Source organism: Pan troglodytes, chromosome 13, assembly GCF_028858775.2.
Source record: "Pan troglodytes isolate AG18354 chromosome 13, NHGRI_mPanTro3-v2.0_pri, whole genome shotgun sequence".
In the NCBI taxonomy this organism is placed as follows: Eukaryota; Metazoa; Chordata; class Mammalia; order Primates; family Hominidae; genus Pan; species Pan troglodytes.
The window spans coordinates 141,490,009-141,513,600 of NC_072411.2; the positions used below are offsets into that span (position 1 = coordinate 141,490,009).

Below are 23,592 nucleotides of genomic sequence, written 5' to 3' on the forward strand. Positions count from 1 at the left end.
ACTGGGAAGCTAACCTGTATCACCTGGACATACAGTTTACGTGCTCCCAAAATACCTGCACTCAGCGGATGGCATAAAAACCTGACGGCGAGAACACCAGCCTCCTTCCTCCTTACAAAACCTTTCTAGTGGGAAAACATTTAACAAGTATTTGCTAAGCACCTGTTAGGGCCCTAGAACTCTAAAAGTAACAGGAGGACTTTAAATCATCCACTTGCAATTTACTGACTGCCATTTGTTAATTTAACAGAGACATTTCTAGAGAGAACTGGGCCACGCAAATACCCGCCCATCGTCTCCCAGCCCACCCTCTGCTGCCTATGGGAGGAAGAGCAGCTCATTCTCACAAGTCGGGCAGAAAGCTCGTGGATGCTCCATGCAGTGCAGGGTCGCTGAGGTGTCACATTTACGCTAAAACAGAAGTGCCCCATGATCCACCTCTATCACCTCCCAGTGACTCAGACAAGGACCGCAATCACCAGGCAGGGGCAGCCCCTTCTGAACCTGGGCACAGAGCACTCAGGGAAGCTGTCCCTTCGCCGTGAGGACGTGGACACTGGGAGCTCCTGATGGGCCTTGGCAGAGGCCTGACTGATCAGATCTGCACTTTGGAAAGGTTCTGAAAGCTGTGGATAGGCTGACAGGGAGTCTGGAGCCTACCTGGCTCCCAGGGCAGAGAGAAAAAAAAGAGAGAGTAAAGAGACTGCAAGGAGGTCGCGCCACTGTGTTTCAGAAACTAAGTCCCCGTTGAAGGTGGAAAGGAGGGAAGAGCTGTGTCAGACCTAGGCTTCTGAGTGGGTGGGGCTCTCTCTTTCTGGGAAGGGACAACAGTAGTGGGAACAGCTGGGGCACACACAGATGTATTTGTGGGCACCCCAGAATTCCTCATGGCTGAGGCTCAGGATAGCAAGCAGAGCTGGCTCCAGAACAGGGAGTTGGAAGGAAGGGGAGCAGGTGGGCCTGCCTCGGAGGCCTCGGAGGCAGCACAGCCCACCCAGGCCAGGAGCTCAGCGTCTCAGCTTCCTCATCTGTAAAATGGGGCCATGCCACTCCTCCCTCAGGGTCATGTGAGCATCATCCAGGTCAGGACTGTGCGCTCTCAGGACAGGACAGAGGGCCACAGAAGCTAGGCCTCTGCTCTGACTAAGGGGGTGGGTGTGTGGAGGCCAGGGAGGCCCGGGAGAGACTGTCCAACGGCTTCGGGACAACGCCCGTCTGATAAGACTTTTAGTGCTAGGGAACAGCTGCTAAGGGTTTTTTAATAATGTGAAAAGATGATTATAGTAAACTGGCAAGGGTGAAAAGCAAAAGAGCAGATTTTTATTCATCCAAAAGCTGGTTACATAAAAACCAACGAGAACGAGACAAGATGGGAGCCGGAAGGAAACGCATGAAAATGTTCACAGTTGAACCCAGGGTGACAGGACTAGGAGTCAGAGACTCTCTCCTTCATACGCCTTTGTCCTTTCTAAAACTTCCCAGAGCAAAAAGGTCCTCCCTTATCATTAGAAAGGAGAACAATGCACCCTGGTTTGTTAAAGGAGAAAGCTCTTGGCATTCTCACTTTGTAATTTGCTGTTTCCTTTCAAGCTCAGCCTCTGGGAGGCTTTTCATTCTGTTTTGTGTCTCGTTTACCATTCCCGTTCAGTTTCATTTTATTTCTTAAATGGACATCCTCACCAAAACCACCACCAACAACAAAATCACTACCAATGACTTTTGCACAAACAGACCAAAGAAGTGGGCCACCTGTGTGAGTTCTAGGGCAGCTGTCTCTCCAAACCACATCACAGGTGCCCCCAGAGCCCTTCATTGTCTTTCTCAGCCTCTTCACTGCTCTGTCACCAACTCGCACTTCATTTGCAACAGCTTCTTACAGGGTGCTGGAGGAAGAGCCAGTAATTAGAGCTACCAGGCAATGGGCGCATCTACAGAGGGACTCTTCATCTTCACAGAAGCAGAAGAGAGCTGAGGATGCTATCACGCCCATTTTACATGAGGACACTGAGGCACAAAGAGGCTCAGGGACGGTCCAAAGTTAATCCAGCAAGAAAAGGGGAGCACCAAACTGGAGCCTGCACAGGCTGACCTGGAGCCGTGTCCTTCAGCGCTCTGCTTGTTCAATCAGAAAGCCACCACTCTCAAAGCACACACACACGCACATATGCAGGTATGCACACATGCACGCACACAGAGGATGTGCTTAGCCGTATGTGTGCCCTGGGCGTGGACACCAGCACTCTGCCCAGAAGGAGGCCAATACCCGCCTGGACCAGGGTCTCTGCAGACAGTGGCACAGGGCGGTCATGGCCAGTCCTGCAGCACCCTGGCCCAGCTGGTTTTCTGGTTTTTCCCCATTTCACTGGCTACAATGGCTCCTTTTTCAGATGCAGGCAGCCAGCTGAGTGCTGACACTCTAATTCTAAAGGTCACCCCGTGACATTTCCTGCAGCCTCAACTACCTTCCAAGGCCTCAGCAGATCAGGGTCACAATGCTGGCCGGCATTTAAGAGAAACTGCGCTGTTTTCTTTTTTAGGACTTCGCATTTATCTAATCATTTCTGGATCTTTTTCCTTGAAAATAAGTCACTAAATAACAAACCGAGGCAGCACTGCTTAAATGTGTCCCCAGACAGGGATGAAATGGGGTGCCTGTCCACTGCCGGGCCCCGGAGCTGTGCTTCAGTCAGGTCAAGGGAGCATGGGAAGCAGGACTTTCACCTCCGCCCGGGAGATTCTTCGGGGCAGATATATTTAGAAAGCGTGGATTAATGATTAATGATTAAACTCACTCACCAGGTCTGTCAAAAGTGGACAGTCCTGGAGCCATTTGCCCTAATTTCCCTCAATATTCAATATTTGATTGTCCCCGCCAAAGAAGTGATCAGCTCTCCAGATGGCTCCAAAAGATGTTCGCGGGGCTGCAGGGAACAAATAAAACTCCCATTTCTGTTTGTTTTCATGTAAAAAAAAAAAAAAAAAAAAGGAATTAAGTCTTATGCTGCTTCCTACAAGGCTGGCCTATGCATCCTTGGGTCAGGGGCACGGGTGGCTCCCCAGAAGCCTCTGGACCCCATGTGCTGCTCTTTGTAAGCTCTGACAGAAGTGGAGACTGAAGACAAGGCAATCACAAAGGTGCCTGAGCCCCCAACCTTCCCACGAGCAGCCAGCGCTCACCCAAACCTTGGCCGGAGGATGAGGCAGGCCCACAGCTCTGTCAGACAGCAACCCAGGGTCTCTGAAGTGGACTTCGCTCCAGAAAGGGTCCCATGCTGTCCCAGAGAGCAGCGCTCCGTGCCACCAACCTGTGGGCAAGCCACAAGGGTCCCCGCTAGAAGATGGGACCCAGAGCTTTGCATTGCCATTTAACTCAGACACTGGTGTGACAGCATAGGGTTGAGACAGGGTTGCAGAGGTCAAGTCCAGACTCTGCGGCTCCCTGGCTGCCCGGCTATGAGCTACTGTGGAGCGGTGCTGTGCTGCGGTTTCCTTAACGGAGGGAAGCCGAAGCAGGACATGAGAATGCCTGTGCATCACCTGTGGTCACTGCTGGCTAACGAGGCCTGGGGATGCCAGGCCCCAATGGCAGCGCCCATCACAGTGCCAAGGACTTGCCTCGGGATTGCGCCACGCTGTCACCATGAGCCCCATCCCCTCAGCACCCTCTGGGCTCAGCCCCACCTGACAGGGCTGTGCCACAACAAAGGCCACAAATGCAAAAAGAAAATCTTAGAAAGACTATGTTTATCACTTTAGAACTTTCGAGAAAATTGAGACCTTGAAAGTGAAAGTGAACTTTCAAAACAGAAAGGTAAATAGTGTTCTTGGAATTCAAGCGGCAACATGTGCCTCTTCCACAGGGCCCCCAAGTCCAATCATTATTCCCGGCACCACGGCTGCTAAGTGCCTCTGTCCCTACATGGCCACCACTACTGATGCTGAGATGAGAAGACACCAAAAAAAAGGCAGGAATTAGCACAATATGGAAGAGATACCTGTGTGTCATGGGTCTTTAGCGTTGCTAAAATAAAATATTTCACATGATAAAAAAAATTAATGGACTAAAACATAAACAAGAAATTCCAAACCAAATAATTCTCCTCACCAAACGTTTGCTGACAGCAAGCTCAGGGAACAGCAAAGGCCCGTCTCGGTATTCCGGAAGCAGCTAGACCTAAGATCAAATCCAGGCTTGACGACAGACTGAGCTGGTGCCCTGGACAAGCGGTGGCTTCTAGAAGCTGGGGGAGCCCCTGGGCATCACGTGGAGATGAGAGAAGATGCTTCCAGAACCTGACACACAGTAGGGATCCGGAATCGCCAGAGCTCTTGCACCTCAGAGGGAAACAGGGTATCCTGAAGTTCAAGTGCATGCACACCGTGGATACTCTAGGGTCCCAGCAACCCCAGCTATTACAATCACACTGTCACTGGGTGAACGCTGTGCACTCTACAGGGGCCTCCTCATTTAGTCATCATAGCCACTGGGGACGCAGGTGCCCCTGCAGCCTCATTCCACCCACATCCGGTGCACAGCACACACAGGATCAGCAGTGATAGGAGCAGCCTGCTACTCTTTACAGAGCCGTGAGACTGTGGCTAAATCATTTATCCAGCACCCAACAACGTGGAAATCATGACACTCCACCTACAGGGGCTAGGCTAGAAAGGCATTTAATCAAACATTTTAGAATGATTTTCATTTAATTATCTCTCGGAGACTTAACTGTGTCATATGATGAACAACAGTATTTCCTCCGAAATGTACTGAATCCGGAAGCAACCCTTCATCGCCATAGCCTATTTTTTTTTTTTTTTTTTTTTTTTTTGAGATGCAGTCACTCTGTTGCCCAGCCTGGAGTGCAGTGGTGCAATCTTGGCTCACTGCAAGCTCCGCCTCCCGGGTTCACACCATTCTCCTGCCTCAGCCTCCCGAGTAGCTGGGACTACAGGTGCCTGCCACCACGCCCAGCTAATTTTTTGTATTTTTAGTAGAGACGGGGTTTCATGTTAGCCAGGATGGTCTCGATTTACTGACCTCGTGATCCGCCTGCCTTGGCCTCCCAAAGTGCTGGGATTACAGGCATAAGCTATCGCACCCTGCCTGTCATAGCCTACCTTATTCCAAATATCCAAAACCTGGAACTCGGGGCAGCCTGCCACCATGAATATCCTCTCAATGTCAACACATCCACTGCCAACATCAGAGTGAAAATGCCTCATGATTGGTCCATCCTGTACAATAGGTTTATTTGTTTTGTTTCAAATGCCAAGTAGAGATATTTAAGTACAGGGACAGAGCGTGGTGCAATGATCAGGACGGAGGTGCCTAACAATCCCAATAAAATGCTGACATGGGCTAATCTCAAGCAGATATTCTGATCCCCTTGCACAACCACGGCACTGGGGTGCCGAAACCAGAAGAGACATGCACACGAGGCAGGGCGAGTGGTGTTTATTACAGCTGTACAACGGGAGGGCAGCGACACGTGCTTATTTGTATTAATGTTTAACAGACTAAGGGCCAACATTTGCTTACTGGTTAAGTGATTTTCAATAGGATGCACGGAAACAAAAGCCAATTCCTTGAGTGAGAAGCGTCATGGGTAGAATCACGGAGCAAGGTCCCGCCCACCTGCACTGGTGGCCTCCCAGCAGCTCTCATAGACCCTGGACCCAGCACAGTCCAGCTGGGGCCCAGGGACTGGCACAGCTGTTCCGCTCTGCTCCCAGCATGTCACAGGGGAGGCACACACCAGACGAACCAAACCAGCAACAGAGCGGAGAGCCTGCAGGGACGCAGCTGGGGACGAAGCAGATGGGAGACCGGCAGTCCTGGGGCTCGGGAGACAGGGGAGACAGAGAAGGAAGAGGGGTCCCATCAGAGGACTCCCTGCAGTGCTCCATGAATTTCTCCTGAATTCCATCCGTAAGTGCCTTTCAATCCATGCCACCGAGGGCATTTCTGCTCCTTGTGACTAAGTGAACTCCTCTAGCACAGTCAGGGCGTCCCTCTCTCTAACACGGAACTTCTCTTCCAGTCTCCTGAACAACCTTGGGAAGGAGCATAAATTCAGCAACACACTGATGCTGGCCCAGGCCGTGCGCTGTGAACCTACTCCCATTCCAGTATAAGCATCCCCTCTTTTTACCCCAACTGGGAAATTCAAACAGATGAAGCCTCATCCATTCAAATCACTGATAAAGGATGATCCTCAAACTCTCAGTCTAGAGCCTTCCTGAGAGTGTGCCGTAGGTAGCTACTGGCCACATGTGGTTACTTAAATTGAAATTTAATTTAATTTAATTTGAAATCCAGTTCCTCGGCCACACCATCCATGTGTTGATGTGGCTGCTGACAAGCTCAACAGTCAGGCATGACCAGTGGCTGCCCCGATGGGCATTGCTGCTATGGACCATTTCCGCCATCGCAGAAAGTCCTGGAGTGGAGGACCAAGGAGGCCTCTTCTTTATAAAGCCCTCTTTGTATCCCAGTGTCTTTTCCTCTTTTTCCAAATAAGCAGGAAAAAAAAAAAAAATTCCCAACTGAACTTGACTCTGCTCCACCCATGTGGATGAAGCCAGGCTGAGCTTCCCTGCAGAACAGGAATGAAGACACAGAAGTGGAAATAGCACACCTTTGTTTCCCAGAGAACCCCAGGAGCTGTAAAAACACCCGAACTCCCCTCTCCGGTTCTTAAGGAGTTTTTCGGACTGCTCTTTCCTTCTTTATCCTCTTCCATAATTGCACGCTGCGTGATGGGAGGGAGAAGTGAAAGAGAAGGGAAAGAAGCTCGTTTTCCTCATTCCGTACATCGTGTCCACGCAGTGCCAGGAAGGGCTGCAGAGAGGAGCGTCTTCGGGGTCCATGTGGGACCCCTCCCTGGGGCAAGGGCCCTTAGCTCTGGGCTTCTCTTTTCCTGGGGCTGCCCGTCCAGAAGGACAAGCCCTGCCCCCTCCTCCGGGCTCCAAGAGCACAGCCCATTCCTCCTGCTGCTGCTGCTCAGCCGGGTCCCCTCAGCCCCGGCGGGGAGCAAGGCCTTCCTGCAGGAACCCCTCAGGCCAAGCATAGCCAGCACCCCTCATGCCCCTCATGGAGCCAGCCGGGCACCACCCCCTTACTCAGCAGCAGAAGGCCCCTTCTGGAAGGGGGTATCTCCGTCTTCCCAGGCTCTGGTTCTAAAGTCTGTCTCCCATCCCAGCCACGAGGAGGGGCGATGGTGGGGCCGTGGTGTGCGTATGCAGCGTGGGAACTGATCCTGCCGTGAACATTCCTCCTGCCTGCTGAGTCCTCGATCTGCTCTCAAAGTAACAGCTCCAGGGCGAGAGCAGCAGCCCACGGCCAGTGATGCCAGGCGAGGCCAGTGATGCCAGGCGAGGCTCCCACACTGGCCCACATTTCTAAATTCTGCTGGTGCTTTCTTTTTCTTCTTTTTTTTTTTTTTATTTTTCTCTCTTGAAACAGGGTCTCCCCTCTGTCACCCAGGCTGGAGTGCAGCGGTATGACATGGCTCACTGCAGCCTCGACCTCCTAGCTCGAAGGATCCTGCCACCTCAGCTTCCTGAACGGCTGGGACTACAGACGCATACCACCATGCCCAGCTAATGTTTTTAATCTTTTTTGTAGAGAGGAGGTGTTCCTATGTTGTCCAGATTGGTCTCAAACTTCTGGCCTCAAGCAATCCTCCTGCCTCAGCCTCCCAAAGTGCTGGGATTACAAGTGAGAGCCACTGTAGGCCTATTTCTTTCTTTATGAAAAAAAGTAAGAGTAAATTGTGATCAAATACTACAATGCTACTGCGGTGTGATTCCTGAATGGTAAAAACCTCACCATGCTTTGTTTCTCCATCAGATGCCTTGCTCCTCACTACTGCCAAGGAGATTACGCCTAAGACTGATGGTACAAGTCTTTTCTTTAAAACAAACAAACAAACAAAAAAACACAACAACAACAAAAAAAGCAGGCAGGGGGTGGGGGATTCAGAGTCCTTTACTGTGAGGTCAAGAATAATTCCTAGCCATGGAAAATAATCTCTAATGATGCTATAAACAGACAGCTCACCAAATCAATCAGAAAACATTCTTAGTATCATTCTCAGTCTGTCAAGAACAGAAAACCTAACTCCTGCAGGCTTTACTGTGAAATGCTTAGAACTCCGTCCTGACTGGAGAACATGGCCCCTTGTGATGGACAGGCAGGCGGCGGCCAAAGCCCAGAACCCAGCATCAGCCAAAGGAGGCGTCAAGCTGAAGTCTCGGGTGAGTTCATTTCAAAGTCAAGGGCAAGGCCACCCTGGCAGCAAATTCTTCTGGCTACTCAAATTCGAATATTGCAAAACTAGCACTAGAGTTGCCAAGCTATAAAACACGAGCAGAGAGAGGAGGCCCTTCCACAGGAATCCAGATTAGCAAAACCCCTTGCTCTCTTCATCAAAACTCAGATAAGTTAGCTGAAAACCTGGGGACAGAACAGCTTCCCCCAGGAAGGAGAATCCACGTGGGGCCATGACCAAGCACTCCAAACACTGCAGCGGGCGCTGCCCCTCTTCCAGCGACACAGCGGGAGCAGCCCAGCCATCCAGTGACTTTTTGTGGACGTGGCCCAGCCCCTCAACCCTCGAGCCAGGACCCAGTCCAAGAGCGCAGCACCCTCCACTCTCCGTGGGCCTGAGCATGGCACCAATGTGCTTCACGCAGAGCGTTTCGTGGGCGCACCCCTGCAGGAAGAACCATCGCTGCTCAAGGCAGTCATCTAAGAACTGCTCACTCTTGAGAAGGGCAGGTCATCTTACTCCTCCCCAAAAGAGTCTCTCAAGTTAGGCTCTCACCCATAGGAGGGACTTGCTGGGCGTGCGGGGAATGGCATTGTGGTGACAGCCCCAAGCAGGGGGCCACACAGGCTCAGGCCCAGAGCACCTTGGCAGGGAGAGGAAAGGTGTGGGCACTGCCTGGGCACTCTGCATGCTGGGCTGGGCGTCACCCCTGCCACCTCGGGAGTCCTCAAATCCCCCCGGGTGGGAGAGGCCATCACCTCCGCGTACTGAACTCAGGGTTCAGGGTGGGCCCCTGGATTCAAAGTGGCAACAGAGCCTGACTCCAGCCTCAGGGCGTGAGGCACCTGGCCCTGGCCTGTTCCCATCCCACACCCGGCTGCTCAGGCCTGGGGACAGGAGGGCACAGGGACAGGCCTGGAGGACAAGGTCCCTGGAATCCCCGACAGCTTGACAATGTGAAATAAGTTTCGCTTCCTTTTTATCTACGCTCCCGGATTGACTTGTCCTCCTCTGATGCCTGGTTCCTCTGCCATCAAGACCCGCCGTCTGGTGTGAGGGGAAACATCCCTCACCCTTCTGCAGTCGCCACCGAGCACCCATGGTGTGGCCCACAGGGCATCCTGTGAGAGCGTCACAAGCACCCCACAAACAAGACACGGCAGCGTGCTTCCTCGATCTCCCCGCTCCTTTCTCGGGACAGCCTGTGGCTTGTTCTCCCTTAAGAATCCTCTCATCAATGTTATGTTGTCAGCTTTCTCTGTTTTTTTTCTTTCTTTTTTTTTTTTAACTCACAATTGAGGAAACCAACAGGTTGAGCTGCTGCCTCAAGTAAAAAATTCAAGTCAGCCCTGATGCTGTCCATGTTTTTTGTAAAACTTGCTCACTTGTAAACAACATCGGGCAGCAACTGCAGGCCTCACCCCTCACTCTTCAAAAGCGACTGCGACAGCTGCATCCCCTGTGCTCAACTGCAGGGCGCGGCGCTCGCCTATGCTCTCATGAAGCCCCGTGCCAAGGGCTTCTCCGGGACCCCAGATACCCACCAGACCCTACAGGCCTGCCCCGTGGCCCTGGGAACGCTTGGCACCAAGGTCCCACTTCCTGCCTCAGTCAAGCACCTGCCTCCCAGGCCTCACCAGTCTTCATCTCAGCCCACCAGGTCCTCTCGAGCCCCTGGAGTGCCCTGTGAGCCACAGCTTATAAAGCAGAGATAGGACCAGCTCTGCATCAGACCCCTGTGTGCAGGCCCAGCTCCCCCACCCGTAAGCAGTTGACCTCAGACCAGCTGCTTAACCTCTCTGAGTCAGCTTTCTTACCTATAAATGAGGATAAAAGCAGGATACTCACAGAGCCCAGAGCTAGAATGCCTCAAGCAGTGTGAGCTCGGGGAAGAAGTCCACACAGGACACAAAGCCCAGAGCTGGGAAGGCCTCAAGCAGTGTGAGCTCGGGGAAGGAGTCCACACAGGAGCAGTACCTGTTGCAATATTTTTATTACATGCTGGGATGATTAAATGAGATAAACCGTGTAAACACCAGGCACATAGAAAGCATGAAATGATACCAGGTGGTGGCATGGTGTTACTTTCATTATTAATAATTTGAAAAAGCAGATTAACAGCTCAGGCCCTGCTGAACTCAGAGCCCCCATGAGGATAGAGGCTGTAACGTAACAGACATGAAACGTCCTGAAAGCTCCACGTGCAAAGTGAGTTGCTTATGCCTGCGTAAACTTCTTGTTCTTCAAAAGATATGCTGTTTTTAAAAGGGACTGACTGGCGAAAAAACCTCACACACAAGGCAGTGCCCCTTTGCCAGGTCCTGTAAACACTACCGTGTCCTGCCCTCGGCTCCTGGGGTCAGGAGCTCTCAACGAAGCTGTGGCCCTTGTGCCCAGCGTGCAGACTCCGGGGGTAACTGCTTGCTTCTGAATCTCCTTAATGGAGCTTAGGAATGACACGCTATGGACGCTGACTGTCCAAGCAGAAACAAGGCCCCCTTGGGGGCTTTCTAAAGTTAGTAAATACATGTATATATAATATATATACACACACATAGGAGAACGCGAATGACTGGGCACCCAGGGTCTCTGTGGGGAGCCAATGGCCCAGCAGAGAACACAGTGAGCATCACAGAGTCCAGCCGTCCCCTCCCCACGTCAATAGGACAGTCCCGCGCTTTCTTCCAGCCGGCCTGGGGCATGTCAGGAGGCAGGGCCTGTACTGCAGGCTCTGTGTTCTTAGACAGCCTTTGCAGGGGGCAGAGGTGCCCACTGCCACATGGGCACACACAGGAGGCTCACCACGTTTCTTCAAATGCAGATGACAAAGCAGCTTGAGTAACACAAATACGGCCACACTCATCTGAGGATTGCTGCTGTGTTTTCTAACTGCATGGCCATGACCAAGCAGTCGGTTTTCATCCAGGTTGGTAGTCAGGTTTCTGAAAGCGATGGCAGGCGCCTCGGGGCTGACATGAGGAGTCTGCTTGGCACACCTTCACCCTCGTTACATTTTCTGGACAATGGCAGGGAACATTCCTTACTCCGCTGGCCTGTCACCTTGGCTAAGCCTGGTGCGAGTGGCTCGCTGTGGGTCTGCGGCTCCATTACGGGGGAGGCTGGGTCATCTGTGAGCCCAACAGCGTCCTGCAGGCACAGACGGCCCTGGCTTCTGCCTCTTTCTTTGTGGAAGCCACTCTGTCAGGCCTGGGACGGAGGGGCAAGAGCTTTCAAATTTTTCCTTATTGTTGTATATTTTTTAAAAAACTATTTATTTTAATGGTGAAATAAGTTCTAAAAGTTTCTAGACTTGTAGGTAAATGAATAAGAACCGAGTGTGGTTTTTAATCATGTTCACATTGTTGGTGACGGTGCGGCTTAGTTTCATCTAGTGACTAAATTCTAGCCATCCCTAGACTGATGGCCACGAAACATGTATTTCGAGTTGAAATACATTTATTTAGCACACATGCACACACAATTACACGTGCACACAGGAAGCTTTAGCAAGTACTCCTCTGACCCCATTCCCTAAACACGACTGGGAACGAGGCTGCCGCTGCCCACACGGGCCCTGAATCTGACAGCATTCAAGGAGACCACGCAGGAACCGCGACAAAGAGCTGGTAGCCACCGGCATTTCGGATGAATGCAGCACCCTGGGCAAGCACAGTGTCTGCGTCTCCCCCACGCTGAAATGATTCCTAGTGTCCTGCTTCACATGACTGCCTGGCTTCACATGAGCAACACTCTGCTTAAGTAACTACTTCATCACTCAAGGTCCCAAAGAATGCTGCCCACCTCGGTCAGCCTTGCTTCTAGAAACCGAGGATTCTGGGTTTGGAGGCACCCTAGCTCTTCCCTGGGAAGTCATTTTCCTGAATAGATCTGACTTCCACTTATTTTCCTATCATTTCCCATCTTTTCATACATTTAGAAGGCAAAAAAAGTTCATCTTTCTAGTGATTCCAGGAGCTCCCTGGCCCATCCACGGGTGGGTGAGCTCCCACCCAGGTCCAGCAAGTCAGTGACTACAACAGAGGACACAGCCTTCCAGTGGACACGAGGACCTCAGAGGCCACCTGGCCAGGCCCCATCCACGGATGTGTCCCTGCCCAGGTGCCAGCAAGGACTGACTAATACCTGACCCAGGGCCAAGCTATCCTGTGTCCCATACTCGGCCCGTAGAGCCATCAAATCATCCGGGCCCCGACACACTCGTTTCGTACCTTTCCCGGTCATGATACAAAATGTAAGCTGGAAAGGGTGCTCTTCACCTAAACAAGGTCAAACACAGGCACTACATCAGGCACCCCATGTGCCCCCTATATGCCCCCCACACTGCCCAGGTGATGGCAGAACCCAGGTCCTCGGGCGCAGAGCATCCAGGGCCCAGGGCCCACAGGGTTTTACGTGGTGAAAAGGGGTAGGGGGTGAATGCTAAGGGGCGAAGGCAGGACCCCACCCCAGCCAACAACCGGGAGACCCTGGCCTGGTTTCCCACACACCCCCGAGGAGCCAGACAGGATCGAGAGAACCTTCTGGAAGGAGCTGCAGGGATGCACGGGGGCGTTCAGGAGTGTCCAAGGAGGGCCTGAGCCTCCCGTGTGCACCTCCCCAAGGGCGCCTGCACCCTGGGCCCAGGGTAACCCAGAAGCAGCAGGAGCCGCAGGACCATAGGGGCCACCGGCAGGGTAGGTGATGCCATCCTTCCCACTCTCGCCCTCCGGCCTTCATTCAGCACTCTGGTGAGCCCAGAGGCCCGAGTCGTCCGGATGGCCCATCTCAGGCCACATCCTCCAGCTCTGTGCCTGCTGTCCATCCTGGGTGCCCACGAGGGGTCTGGAAACCCTGACAGGGAGGGAGAAGAGAGCCCTGGGCACAAAGCCCAGGGCCTGGGGCAGGCTCCGTGCCCCAATGGTCATCCTCAGATGAGTGGGGGCTGTGCTCAGGACCCTCAGGGGACCATGGGCTACTTTCAGAAACAAGAGGGTGTTCTGTTTAGAAGCAGAGAGCCGAGAAGCCGGAGGCCCCGACACAAGAGCGGCTCCCCGTGATGCCCAGAGGCGGCCACTGGGCCCCAGGAGAGAGGGGCTTGAAGGATGGGTACCCCAAGCTGTCAAAAGACCAAGTGGCTACAAAAGGGAACCCCCCTCCCACCACTAATCAGGGACCTGCCAGAGATACGAGGGCCCAGTGGTCACTAAGGCCCATCTCTGCAGCTCCGTCCTCTCACCTAGATAAAGTGAGTGTCTCTGCTTCCTGGACCTCGCAGACTCACCAGGGACCCTAAACTTGGTTTTCCAAATAGCCAAACGACAACTTCTGCTCAAGAAAACGCGTGCAAGAGAAGCCCTCCTCACTCAGACGACGTTCTCATGACCGCACTTGGTCTAAGCAAACGCTGCTGGGATGATTTTCTTCAAGTTCTCTTTTAGAACAAGCAAAACGGAATGAGGATGTCGGAGTGTTTCGTGCTTTCTTTCCAGAGGGGTTCCCAGCCTGAAACGCCACCCCACAGCCACTGTGGATTTGGGGACTGTCACACACGTCTCCACGCACCCCGAGCCACATCACGTTTTGCCGCTATCTCAGAATTCCTGATCTCCACCTGAAAACGGAACACAAGGCCCGGCAGCAACAGCCAGCAAAGTGTCCCCATCCCCCTCAAAGTGAGCGGCCACACAGCAATGAGCTGCGAGGAGCCAAGGATGGGCCATCCCACCCCCAACGGTGAGAGCCAGGCCCATCACACGCCCTCTCTGGGCCTTGTCACTCGCCCTTCCTACACCCCATCACTCACCCTCCCTGGGCCCCAGCTTCCTCATCTGTGAGATGGGGGTGGTCAGCGTGCAGGAAGCCCTCCTTGACGATGAGCTATCAGCTTAGGGACAAGAGAGCTAGAGACACGGGGGGAGTCCACTGCCTTGGGGACGCGAGGGAGCCAGGGTCACTTTCTTCCTCATCAAGCTGGCCCCCTGGTGACACGGGGCAAGAGGATAACCTGCTTGGTACTCAGCAACAGGCTTTCCTAATAAGAATTCCACACTTCCATGAGGCTGTAATCAACTTGGGAGTGAGGAGTTCCTTAGCTTCCTGTTTCCAGAGAGTATTCTTAGCAAAGTGAGGAATCTGCAGATCTCTCTGAAAGATCGGCTACCAAAGGAAAATAACAATAATGAAGATATCGTTGGTGGAATACATAACCTCCATTCACAGCCAGATACTGCTTCCGGAACCACACTTCGTATCCAGGTGAGCTCGTTTTTTCTATTTCAAAAGCACAAAGATCTATGTTCATGGTGTAGTCCAGGCAGAGTGTGGTTAACAGGCCTCCGGGTGTCCCCCCTTCCAGCCCAGTGCAGGGGTTCAGCCGCTGCAGAAACTCCGAATCTGCTAACGTGAAGTGCCAAGACTGCTGTCCGCCAGCGCCCTCACTCCCCCAGGGCCTGTACCTGTAGCAGGGGGCTCACGTTCCGAGTCCTCATTGCTCCCAGACCCAAGGGCAAGGCTGTCACAGGCGAAAGACGGGTTCTCCTTCCTCTACACCCAAGCCCTCGGAAGCACGCTGCAGGCCCCTGGAGGTGGCACAATGCTCCCAGCTCCCCCAGAGGCTGAGTTCAAACATTCTAAACGGATTCTTGATAACAAGTTGCCGGCTCACTGGAAGACACTGAGCAGTTACATAACAGCACAGAAAATCCCTTACAAGTTTCTTAAAAAAAGAGTTAATCCTACTGACTTGGTACTTTACCTTCAGCCCAGACTTTCGCTTAATCCCAGAAACTGCTCCAAAGGCGTTTTTCTGAGGGCGTTCGGCGCCGTAACTCAGGAGAAACCCAAGTCCTGCTCTCCCGGCGGCCTCGCTGGGGAAGAATTCAGCCGCTCCACCCTGACATCTGGTTTCTATTTCATATCCATGTTGTCACATTACATAACAAGCAGATGATACGAGAGATCACCACAGTGTTTCGGCTCAAGAGTCACAAAGAACGCCCAGAACACTGTTTATATTGGGGGCCATGAACGTTCACCAAACCAGACTTAGTGCGGAGGCTGCACCCTTCCAGGCTGAAACCCAGCACCTACAGCAAATGCCCAAGGAAGCAAGAAGCGGGACCCCGCCTTCTCAGCCACCTCTCACTAACACTCAGCTCCACTCCTGCTTCCTTCCTCTCACTGCACATCCGAGTTAGAGGGAAATACAAGTTATCTCTGGCCTGCATTTACTTCTCCTGCACCTGGCGGGAGGCTCTGGCCTTGCAGGCGTGCAGGAGCCCCTGACAGCCAGGGCCAGCGAGGGGCCCAGGGAGAAGATGGAGGTCAAGTCATAGGGCCTCCACCGCAGGCAGAGCTCCGCCAGCAAGCATCCTGGGAGCTGGGGGGCCTCAAGGGAGGCAATCCCCCCACACACCATCCCCTTCCCCTTCGCTCATCTGGGGAAGCTGTGAGGACTGGTGTTGATAAAACATTCCAACCACACACTCAGACCATGGATGTGGCTGTGCCAGCACGGAGGCCAGCAGCCCCTAGCAGAAGGGTGTTCTGGAAGCTGCCCCCTCCCATGCTGCTGCCTGGTCCCATGGGGCATGAAGGGAGGGTGGCCAGGGCGGCCCGAGCCAGCATCAGGCACAAGGCCCAAGGAATTTCTCCAGAGCAGCCTGTCCTCTTCGGTCCAGAAAAAGTCAGATTCCACAGCAGGGTTAGCCGTCCAGTTAGGGAACCCACTAAGGGGCTCTGTGCGTAGAGGTGCTCAGAATCAAACCACTAAACCCCAGGACCCCCTGCTGGGGGAATGGTCCATGGCAGTCATTCAGCCTTGGAGTGAACCGTTCTGCCCAAGTGCAAGTGAGAACACAATACTTCTTATTATATACAGAATTGCCAAAGCCAACGTGATTAGTAGAAAACCCAACATGTCAGTGACTTGGGGGTCTGGTTTGCCCCAGATGTGGGTGGAAACCCCAGGCGTCCCTCAAGCCTGGTCCAGAGCTCCACAGACAGCAGATACACAAACTCTGAGTGACAGCATTGGTGTTTAGCAGATTCTGGATTTTGCTCCTCCCGAAACAAGTAGAGAGAATGTTTCACAGAGTAGGTTCAACAGAAAATGGCCACAGTGTGTGAGAGAGTGTGATGTTCCCGGGGGGATGGCTGGGGCCGAGGGAAGGCCCCTCCCATGAGCCCTGCCTCCATGAGACTGCGTAGGGCAGGACTGCCAGGCAGAAAGAACACAGCACAGGCACAAGGGCAGCCCCAGGCTGGCAGGGCTAAATGGCTTCAGGAGCTCCCCCCTCTGCCCCCCAGGGAGTAAAGGCAATGATGCAAATATGATAAGCAAACAGAGGTCCCAAAACACAGAAAGGGCCAGGACCCTGATGCCAACCAAGCAGACCCAAAACTGGGTCTGGGAGCACAGGGAAGGGTCGCTGAGTGCAGAGGGGCCTCACTCAATGTCCAACACTTCCCTCCAAAACAGACATGCTGGTGAGAGGCTTCAACCCTTCCACTGGCCTGACACCTGGATCTCTGCTGCCCTGTGCCAGGTTAGCCACGTCCAACACCACCACGGCCACCGGCCATTTAAGAAAACGAACCCTGACGTTAACCTGCTTGAGCCGTAATACTAAGCAAGAGCAGCGCCACGATTCCAAAACTGCAAAGAGCACCTTTTAAACATTCTGCTGAGATCTGCGCGGTCACGGTCTGACAGGCAGGTCTTCTTGGCTACCTGTGGTTTCATTCCAGCATTAACAGGCACCTAAAAGGCCTGTGAGCTTTTGTGGGGTCAAGCAGCATCAGCTCCACTTTACAACCCCGCAGAGTGAGGTGTCAGCTCTGCAGCTCCAGGGCAGAGCCTTGCAGCCTTAGGGCCAGGGGGACGGCCTGGCCCCTTCCGAGCTCTCAGCAGCCTGAACTCCGCGTGTCCCCTGCTGTGTCACTGGCATGCTGGTCTTGCATGGCACTGAGATGTGTGGCACAAGCAGGCACCAAGCCCGGAGACACCCGACGCTCACCGTTAGACTGGGTAGCATTTGTCAAGCGCCGAGCAAACAGTGGATGAAGTGTCCTCAGCCGGCGTCAGCTGTTCTGATCCGCAGAACACATAACTCCTGGCACTCCTTTCCGAGCATCCGGGAAATGTAGAATCCAAGTGTTACACCATCCAGTTGAAGATGACAGATTTACGATATAAAACGGCACCCACGACTGAGGACTTTGTAGGAATGGAGGCCACTGTCATTATTTCATGGGTGAGGGGGAGAGGGACACTGTGACCCATGACAGGAAAGGACAGCTCAGCCCCTCCAAAACCACACACAGGGGACTCCGTTTCTCACAGAACTTCAAGTTTCTGTTCTAAGCAAACATTACAAAACATTTTAAACTACATTCTGACATGAAGCTCCCATGCTTTTTAATGGCAGGTGTTACAATGATCATGGAACAGTGATGGGGCGGTGCTTCCTCACGGTGACATGGCAGGGAGAAGTCTGGACCGGAGCCAGCAGGGTCCTTAACCTAAGAGGCCTTGGGCAGCCCACGGGGCAGCTCTGAGCACTCTCCTGTGAAAGGAAGAGCTCAGAACGGGTTCCTCTAAAGGTTCCTCCCAGAGCAGGGGTTCTGTGGTTCCCTGGGGCCCTAGACTAACATGAGGAAGGGGAAACAGAGAAGAATGCCCGCTAAAAGCCTTACCCAAAAATTGAAAGCCAAGAAAAATCACACCAGATCATCTCAGTTTAGACTTGAGGAACCTCGGCGCTGACATCACTGTCACCATCACAAAACACTGGACACCAAGGTGCCACCTACCACACTGCAACCTGGAAGGAGGGGCGGGCGGGGGCACCCCTGGGCAGGGCAGGACACCAGGCCAGCCAGCCACCCACGCTACAGAGGAAATGCAGCCCCTCCCAACTAAGAGAACCCCGGTACCATCACCACAGCCTTGGTGCCAGGGCTCCTAGCACCTGACAGGGAAGATGAGAAGGACACTGGCTGCCGCCAAGGGGCCTGCTGCCCACCCCCAACTGCACGGTGGTGGTGCTGCCAGCACCACCATCCATGGTGGCCCAGGAGCCCACACGCAGGGCACGCACGCACGTAGTTCCACGTTAGGCCCTTTCTTCCTCAATTGTTGGAAAGAAGGCCAAAGCCAGATGATGGTGAAATTCACGAGGAAAATGTCCCCGACTGTCCTCCATTCTAAAGCAAATGCTAAGAATGGGCTGCTGGGCTTCAGGAGAAGCCAAGTCACCTTTCCTCTATGCGTCCAACGAAACGAAAACATCCACACTTGTCTTCATAAAAACGGAAAACTGCACCTGGAACAAGGTCTGTGGCGTTTCTGCCAGCGTGTCCCATGGACATGAAGTTGGTCTTCCTATGAGTCCTCCAGGGCACACCCCTCGACGGCACCGCAGCACTGAGGGCAGAATGTGGTGGTGGCCCAGCTGCCATGGCGCCAGCAGACTAGCCTGGTACACGGAGAGGGGAGCCTGCTGACTGTGGGTAGGCCACGTTCCCCCAGTGTCTTCATCTGCAGAGGGAGACCCGGAGCCTCTGAAGACCGCTCCAGCTCTGCACCGTGGGGGCGGCCGGCCAGCAGGCAGGCAATGCTCTCAGGCCCCACGATCCTCTCACTGGCTGCCGACGGGAGGCAGACGAGGTGCCGGGGGCAGCCTGCAGAGCAAGGAGTCAAGGTGGCCAGCCTGGGGCAGGGTGTTCCCCCAGCCGGGGAGCTTCACTCAGGCTTGGGCTCTGTCCCGCGCCTCCCCGGGGGCGTTCCGAGGTGGCGGAGGAGGAAGCTGCAGCCCGTTATCCACCGCCCAGTCTCTCCCTCTCACCAGCACACAGATGTTCTCAGCGGCAGAGCCTGGCTTCTGCCTGAATTCATTTCATATTTTTAAATATGCTCTTAATGGAAAGCAAGAAAAGTACTTGACAAAATGCGCTGATGTAAATGTCCCTGCAGCAGCCAGGGACTAATTTTAGAAGGGGCTTTGAGGAGAAACCCAAGGGACACTCACTTGCTGGAAACGGCCTCCTCCCCAAAGAGTGTGAGGATCTGGATTAGAACCAAGTATCCCCAGGCTGCCCAGGAGCCCGCTCCTCCAATTGGGGGCTGGCCATCCCACCGAGCACTGATACCGCAGGCTGGACTCTTCCTAACCTCACGAGAGGTGATGACCAGAATCATCCCAGTTTTCCACTGCACTTCGCAAACACAGCTGGTCAGGCCCTTAGCACCTCCGGACCCCTCCATCTCCCAGACTCTCTGCTGGAAGTTAAGGACACAGAGAAAGTTTCTTATGAAAATAAGCGCCTCAAAAGAAAGCCAACGTACAGCACTGGTGACAGAAAGGAAGATTCAGAAAAGCCTTCACGCCTGGCAATATGGCACATGCACTTTTAGAGACGTCTAATTATACTCAGGGCTGAGTTGGCTGAAGAGTGAGGAATATACTCCAAAGACAGGAATTCAAGGCAGGGCGAATAGAACATGAAAGCCAGCCTGGAGCCCAGGGCCTGTCCTGGGGCAGCCACCTGCACTGCCTCTTACCACTGCACTGTCCCTGTGAGTGTGCGTGGGGAGGGGCTGTAATTCCCTTGGCAGGGGAAGCCAGAAGACAGGCCTGCAAGGGACACATCCGGGCCTGGGCTTGGTGCTGGCTAGAAGGGGTCAAATCGAGAGAGGACTCCCCTCAGAACTCATAATCCCAGACCCCTCGCAATGGTTTGGGGAGAATTCAGACAACCCATGAGGCCTGATGAGCATCCCTGGCACCTGCAAACACAGGCATGTCCCAGGTGGCACCTCCCAGCACCAGGCAGAAACCTTCTCTAGAGGAACACGCTATGAACCTCAAAAAAACATCCAAGAAGGACGGACATAAAGTCACAATCAAGAACCATGGGTAGCGGGAGTAAGTCCCGGAAAGACCTCAATTGTAGGAAAATCAGGCACTGACCCAAAACACATACGAAGGACACTCGACAAAACAAGAGAGGTCATCCAGGGTCAGGCTGGAGCTAGAGGCCACCAGATATACTGTCACTTAGTGACTGTACAAACCTGGTGGCTTCCTCAACCTCCCTGTGCCTTAGCTTCCCATTTGCCAAAAAGGGGGATTAGAAGAGCCCACACTCTCCCTGGAGCAAGGCTAAGGAAGAAAGGAGACAGATGTCTCAGCTGTTATTATTAATAACTATCAGAAGTGTCACATGGATCTGAATGATCCAAATGGAACTTGTAGAAACAAAACTGTCATCATTAAAATTTAAAACTAAATGAGTGAGTTAACTAATCAAGTATTAATAGATAGAGCTGAAGAGAGAATTAGTGAACAGTAAAATAGCACGGAAGAAATAAACCAGGATGCAACACATAAAGGTAAAGAGATAGAAAGCTGGAGACGTTAGAGGAGTGGAAGGACAGAGGAAGATATGCTAACACACATCTGTAAACCAAAAATAAAATTCTAAGCTCCCAACCATCTGAATGGACCCTTCCTCTCAGCCAAGGGCATTCCGACATTAACCTGAAAAGCTAGTTCAGGTCGTGATGGGGATGGGCAGCCAGATGTGCCTCATGATACCCTCCTCCCTTTTGGAATTGCTGATAGAACAGACTCTTTAAGTCTGATGAGAAACATTTCAGTCTATTCTCTCTGAAGCCTGCTACCCGGAGGCTTCGTCTGCATGGTAAATCCTTGGTCTCCACAACCCCTTATCATAATCCAGACATTCCTTTGTGTTGATAATAACTCTTTCAACCAACTGCCAATCAGAACATTTTAAAATCTACCTATAATCTGAAAGCCTCACACTTCGAGTTGTCCCGCCTTTCTGGACTGGACCAATGTTCATCTTCCACATACTGACTGATGCTTCATGTCTCCCTAAAAATGTATAAAACCAAGCTGTTCCCCGACCACCTTGGGCACATGTTGTCAGCACCTCTTGAGGCTGTGTCACAGGCACGTCCTTAAGCTTGGCTAAACAAACTTTTTAAATTGAGTGAGACCTGTCTCAGATACTTTTGGTTTACACACCTGTAATCAGAGTCCCAGAAAGAAAGAAGAGAGATGATGGGAGAGCGACGGGCAATGCCGATGCACGAGCGCTAGAGAAACATTCAAAATGAAACCCAGCATGCCCAACCACATGCTAAAACACGCCTCAAAGCCCCTACGCTTCAGAGAGCACGACAGACACCATCAACCCAGCAGACCAGGTGACAGTGAGAAAGTCCAGAAACAGAAGTACAGACGGAACTCCAGGGCAGGATAAAGGTGCCCATCTCAACCACTGGGACAAACAGGGATGTTTTAATAAACAGTGCTGGAGACAATTGGGTCGCCGTCTGGGAAAAGATAACATTAAATCCAAACCTAACACCATACACAAGGGTAAACTCCAAACGAATTGGGGATGCAAATGTAAAAAACGAAACTGTACAAGCACTCAAAGAAAACATCTTCTGGAAGTCAAGGAAGCCTTTCTAACCAGGACTGAAAATCCAGATGCAATTTTAAAAAAACAGTAAGTTTGATACATGGAGGAAAAACCTTTTACGGGGTGAAAGCAGCATGAGAAAGAATGTCAAAATACAGTGGACAAACTGTGAGCAGTTACTTGCAATACACATGAAAGATAAAGGCCAAAATCTCTTCCATCAGTAGAATTCTTACAAACTGTGTGAACAGAGACCAAAAGCCTAACAGAAAAGCCAAAAGCAAAGACAGAAAAACGGCCCTTACAAACTGAAATATCCTTCATCTACCAAATCAGCAAGTAGGTAATACACTCCACTCCAAAGCCCTGTGGGAATAGGCTCGCTCAGACACTACTGGCGGAAATGCAAACTGATATAAGTTTCCTACAGGAAATCTTGAGAAAAATCTAACAAAATGATATAATCTACTTATCTTTTGATAGAAATCACTCCATAAACCAACTCTGAAGATACAATTTAGATGGCAGGCCCGGTGACTCTCACCTGTAAATCCCAGCACTCTGGGGGGCCAAGGTGGGAAGATCACTTGAGCCCAGGAGTTTGAGACCAGCCTGAGCAACACAGCAAGACCCCATCTCTACAAAAAAATTAAAGATAAAAAAATTACCTAGGCATGGTGGCACGGGCCTGTAGTCCCAGCTACTTGGGAGGCTGAGGCAGGAGAATTGCTTGAGCCCACGAGGTAGAGGCTGTAGTGAGCTGTGATTCTACCACTACCCTGTACAGTATACCAATGGGCCCTATGTAAGAGAGTGGCTGGATGAATTGCAGAGTGTATGTGGCTGTCCACAGGAATGAGCAGAAGCCTGTGGACAGACGTGGCGTGGTTTCCAGGACATGCTGCTAGGGAAGAGGAGTTCCCTATAGGACATTCTTTCTGTGCAAGAAAGTGGGCAAATGAAAGCACACAAGGCCACCCAGGAAAGAAAGGGTAGCTCATGGGGACAGGGTGGAAAGGACAGGGGAACAGCAGGGGTAGGGGACCCGCTTCTCTGAGTCTGACTGCTACACAGTTCTGACTTTTGAAACTGCAATTGGGTTTCACATCATCAAACAGTGAAAATTAATACAATCAAAAAGTACAAAGGGGGAAAAATTCTAAACTGAAATACAAACAGAAACAAATAACCAAACCCCATTTCAGATGAGTAACAACCACGCTGGGGCAGGGTGGGGTGTGCATAAGAGCTTGCCAAAGTGGCTTTTAGACCCGGTATCTGGACCATATGCCTTCAGAGACTGCTGGACTCTAGTTGGGGGTTTCTTTTTCACAGAGGCATAGGTTAATAATCTCTGAGTATTCTGGGATTGAGACTGAACAAATAAGTAAGTACATGATGGATTCTGAGAGCTCCACGTCTCCTTGTCAGCGGAGGGAGTAACAAATGTGAAAGGAGAAGGCCAGCCGGTGGCCTTTGTGAGGCTGGGCTGGAAGTGAACTGCCGTGTGTGTGGGTGGGGCCGGCGTGTGTGGGTGCAGGGGCCGATCTATGCACATCTATTCACAGCTCTGGCTGCCGAGAGCTGGTTTCTAAATAGCATTCCCCGAGAAAGGAACCAGGCCGCCTTGAGAAAAAACTGATTCCAGGCCAGGGCAGGGTAAGTACAGGAGAGATTAGGACATTTTGTGTATTCAAGAGAGTAAAGAAGTGTCCCAAGACGGGAGGGACCTGCCAGAAACGCCAGCATGAAGGGGCTCTCATTGGCCAAACTGGAACAATTTGGGCAGCAGAATAGATATTGATAATAAAAGGTTATAACCCAGTTAATAAATTAGGAATCTGTGAGTTCAAACTAATAT

General features: G+C 52.2%; 1 protein-coding gene across 20 annotated transcripts in view; it reads right to left on the minus strand.

Moving 5' to 3' along the window:
• Positions 1–23,592, minus strand: part of HDAC4 (histone deacetylase 4) — a 359,741-nt gene that overhangs the window by 252,880 nt on the left and 83,269 nt on the right. For 3 of the 20 annotated variants that reach the window (XM_063790959.1, XM_016950846.4, XM_016950847.4), the window contains exon 1: positions 14,481–14,672. The exons of 13 other annotated variants lie outside the window; for them this stretch is intronic. In XM_063790959.1, the coding sequence (XP_063647029.1) occupies positions 14,481–14,574 (94 nt within the window). In that variant the 5' untranslated portion in view covers positions 14,575–14,672. Of the gene's footprint in view, positions 1–4,105; positions 4,127–14,076; positions 14,199–14,480; positions 14,735–15,027; positions 15,118–23,592 lie in introns of those variants that run through there. 4 more of the 20 variants (XM_009444687.5, XM_054679620.2, XM_054679621.2 and 1 more) reach the window with 4 other exon arrangements.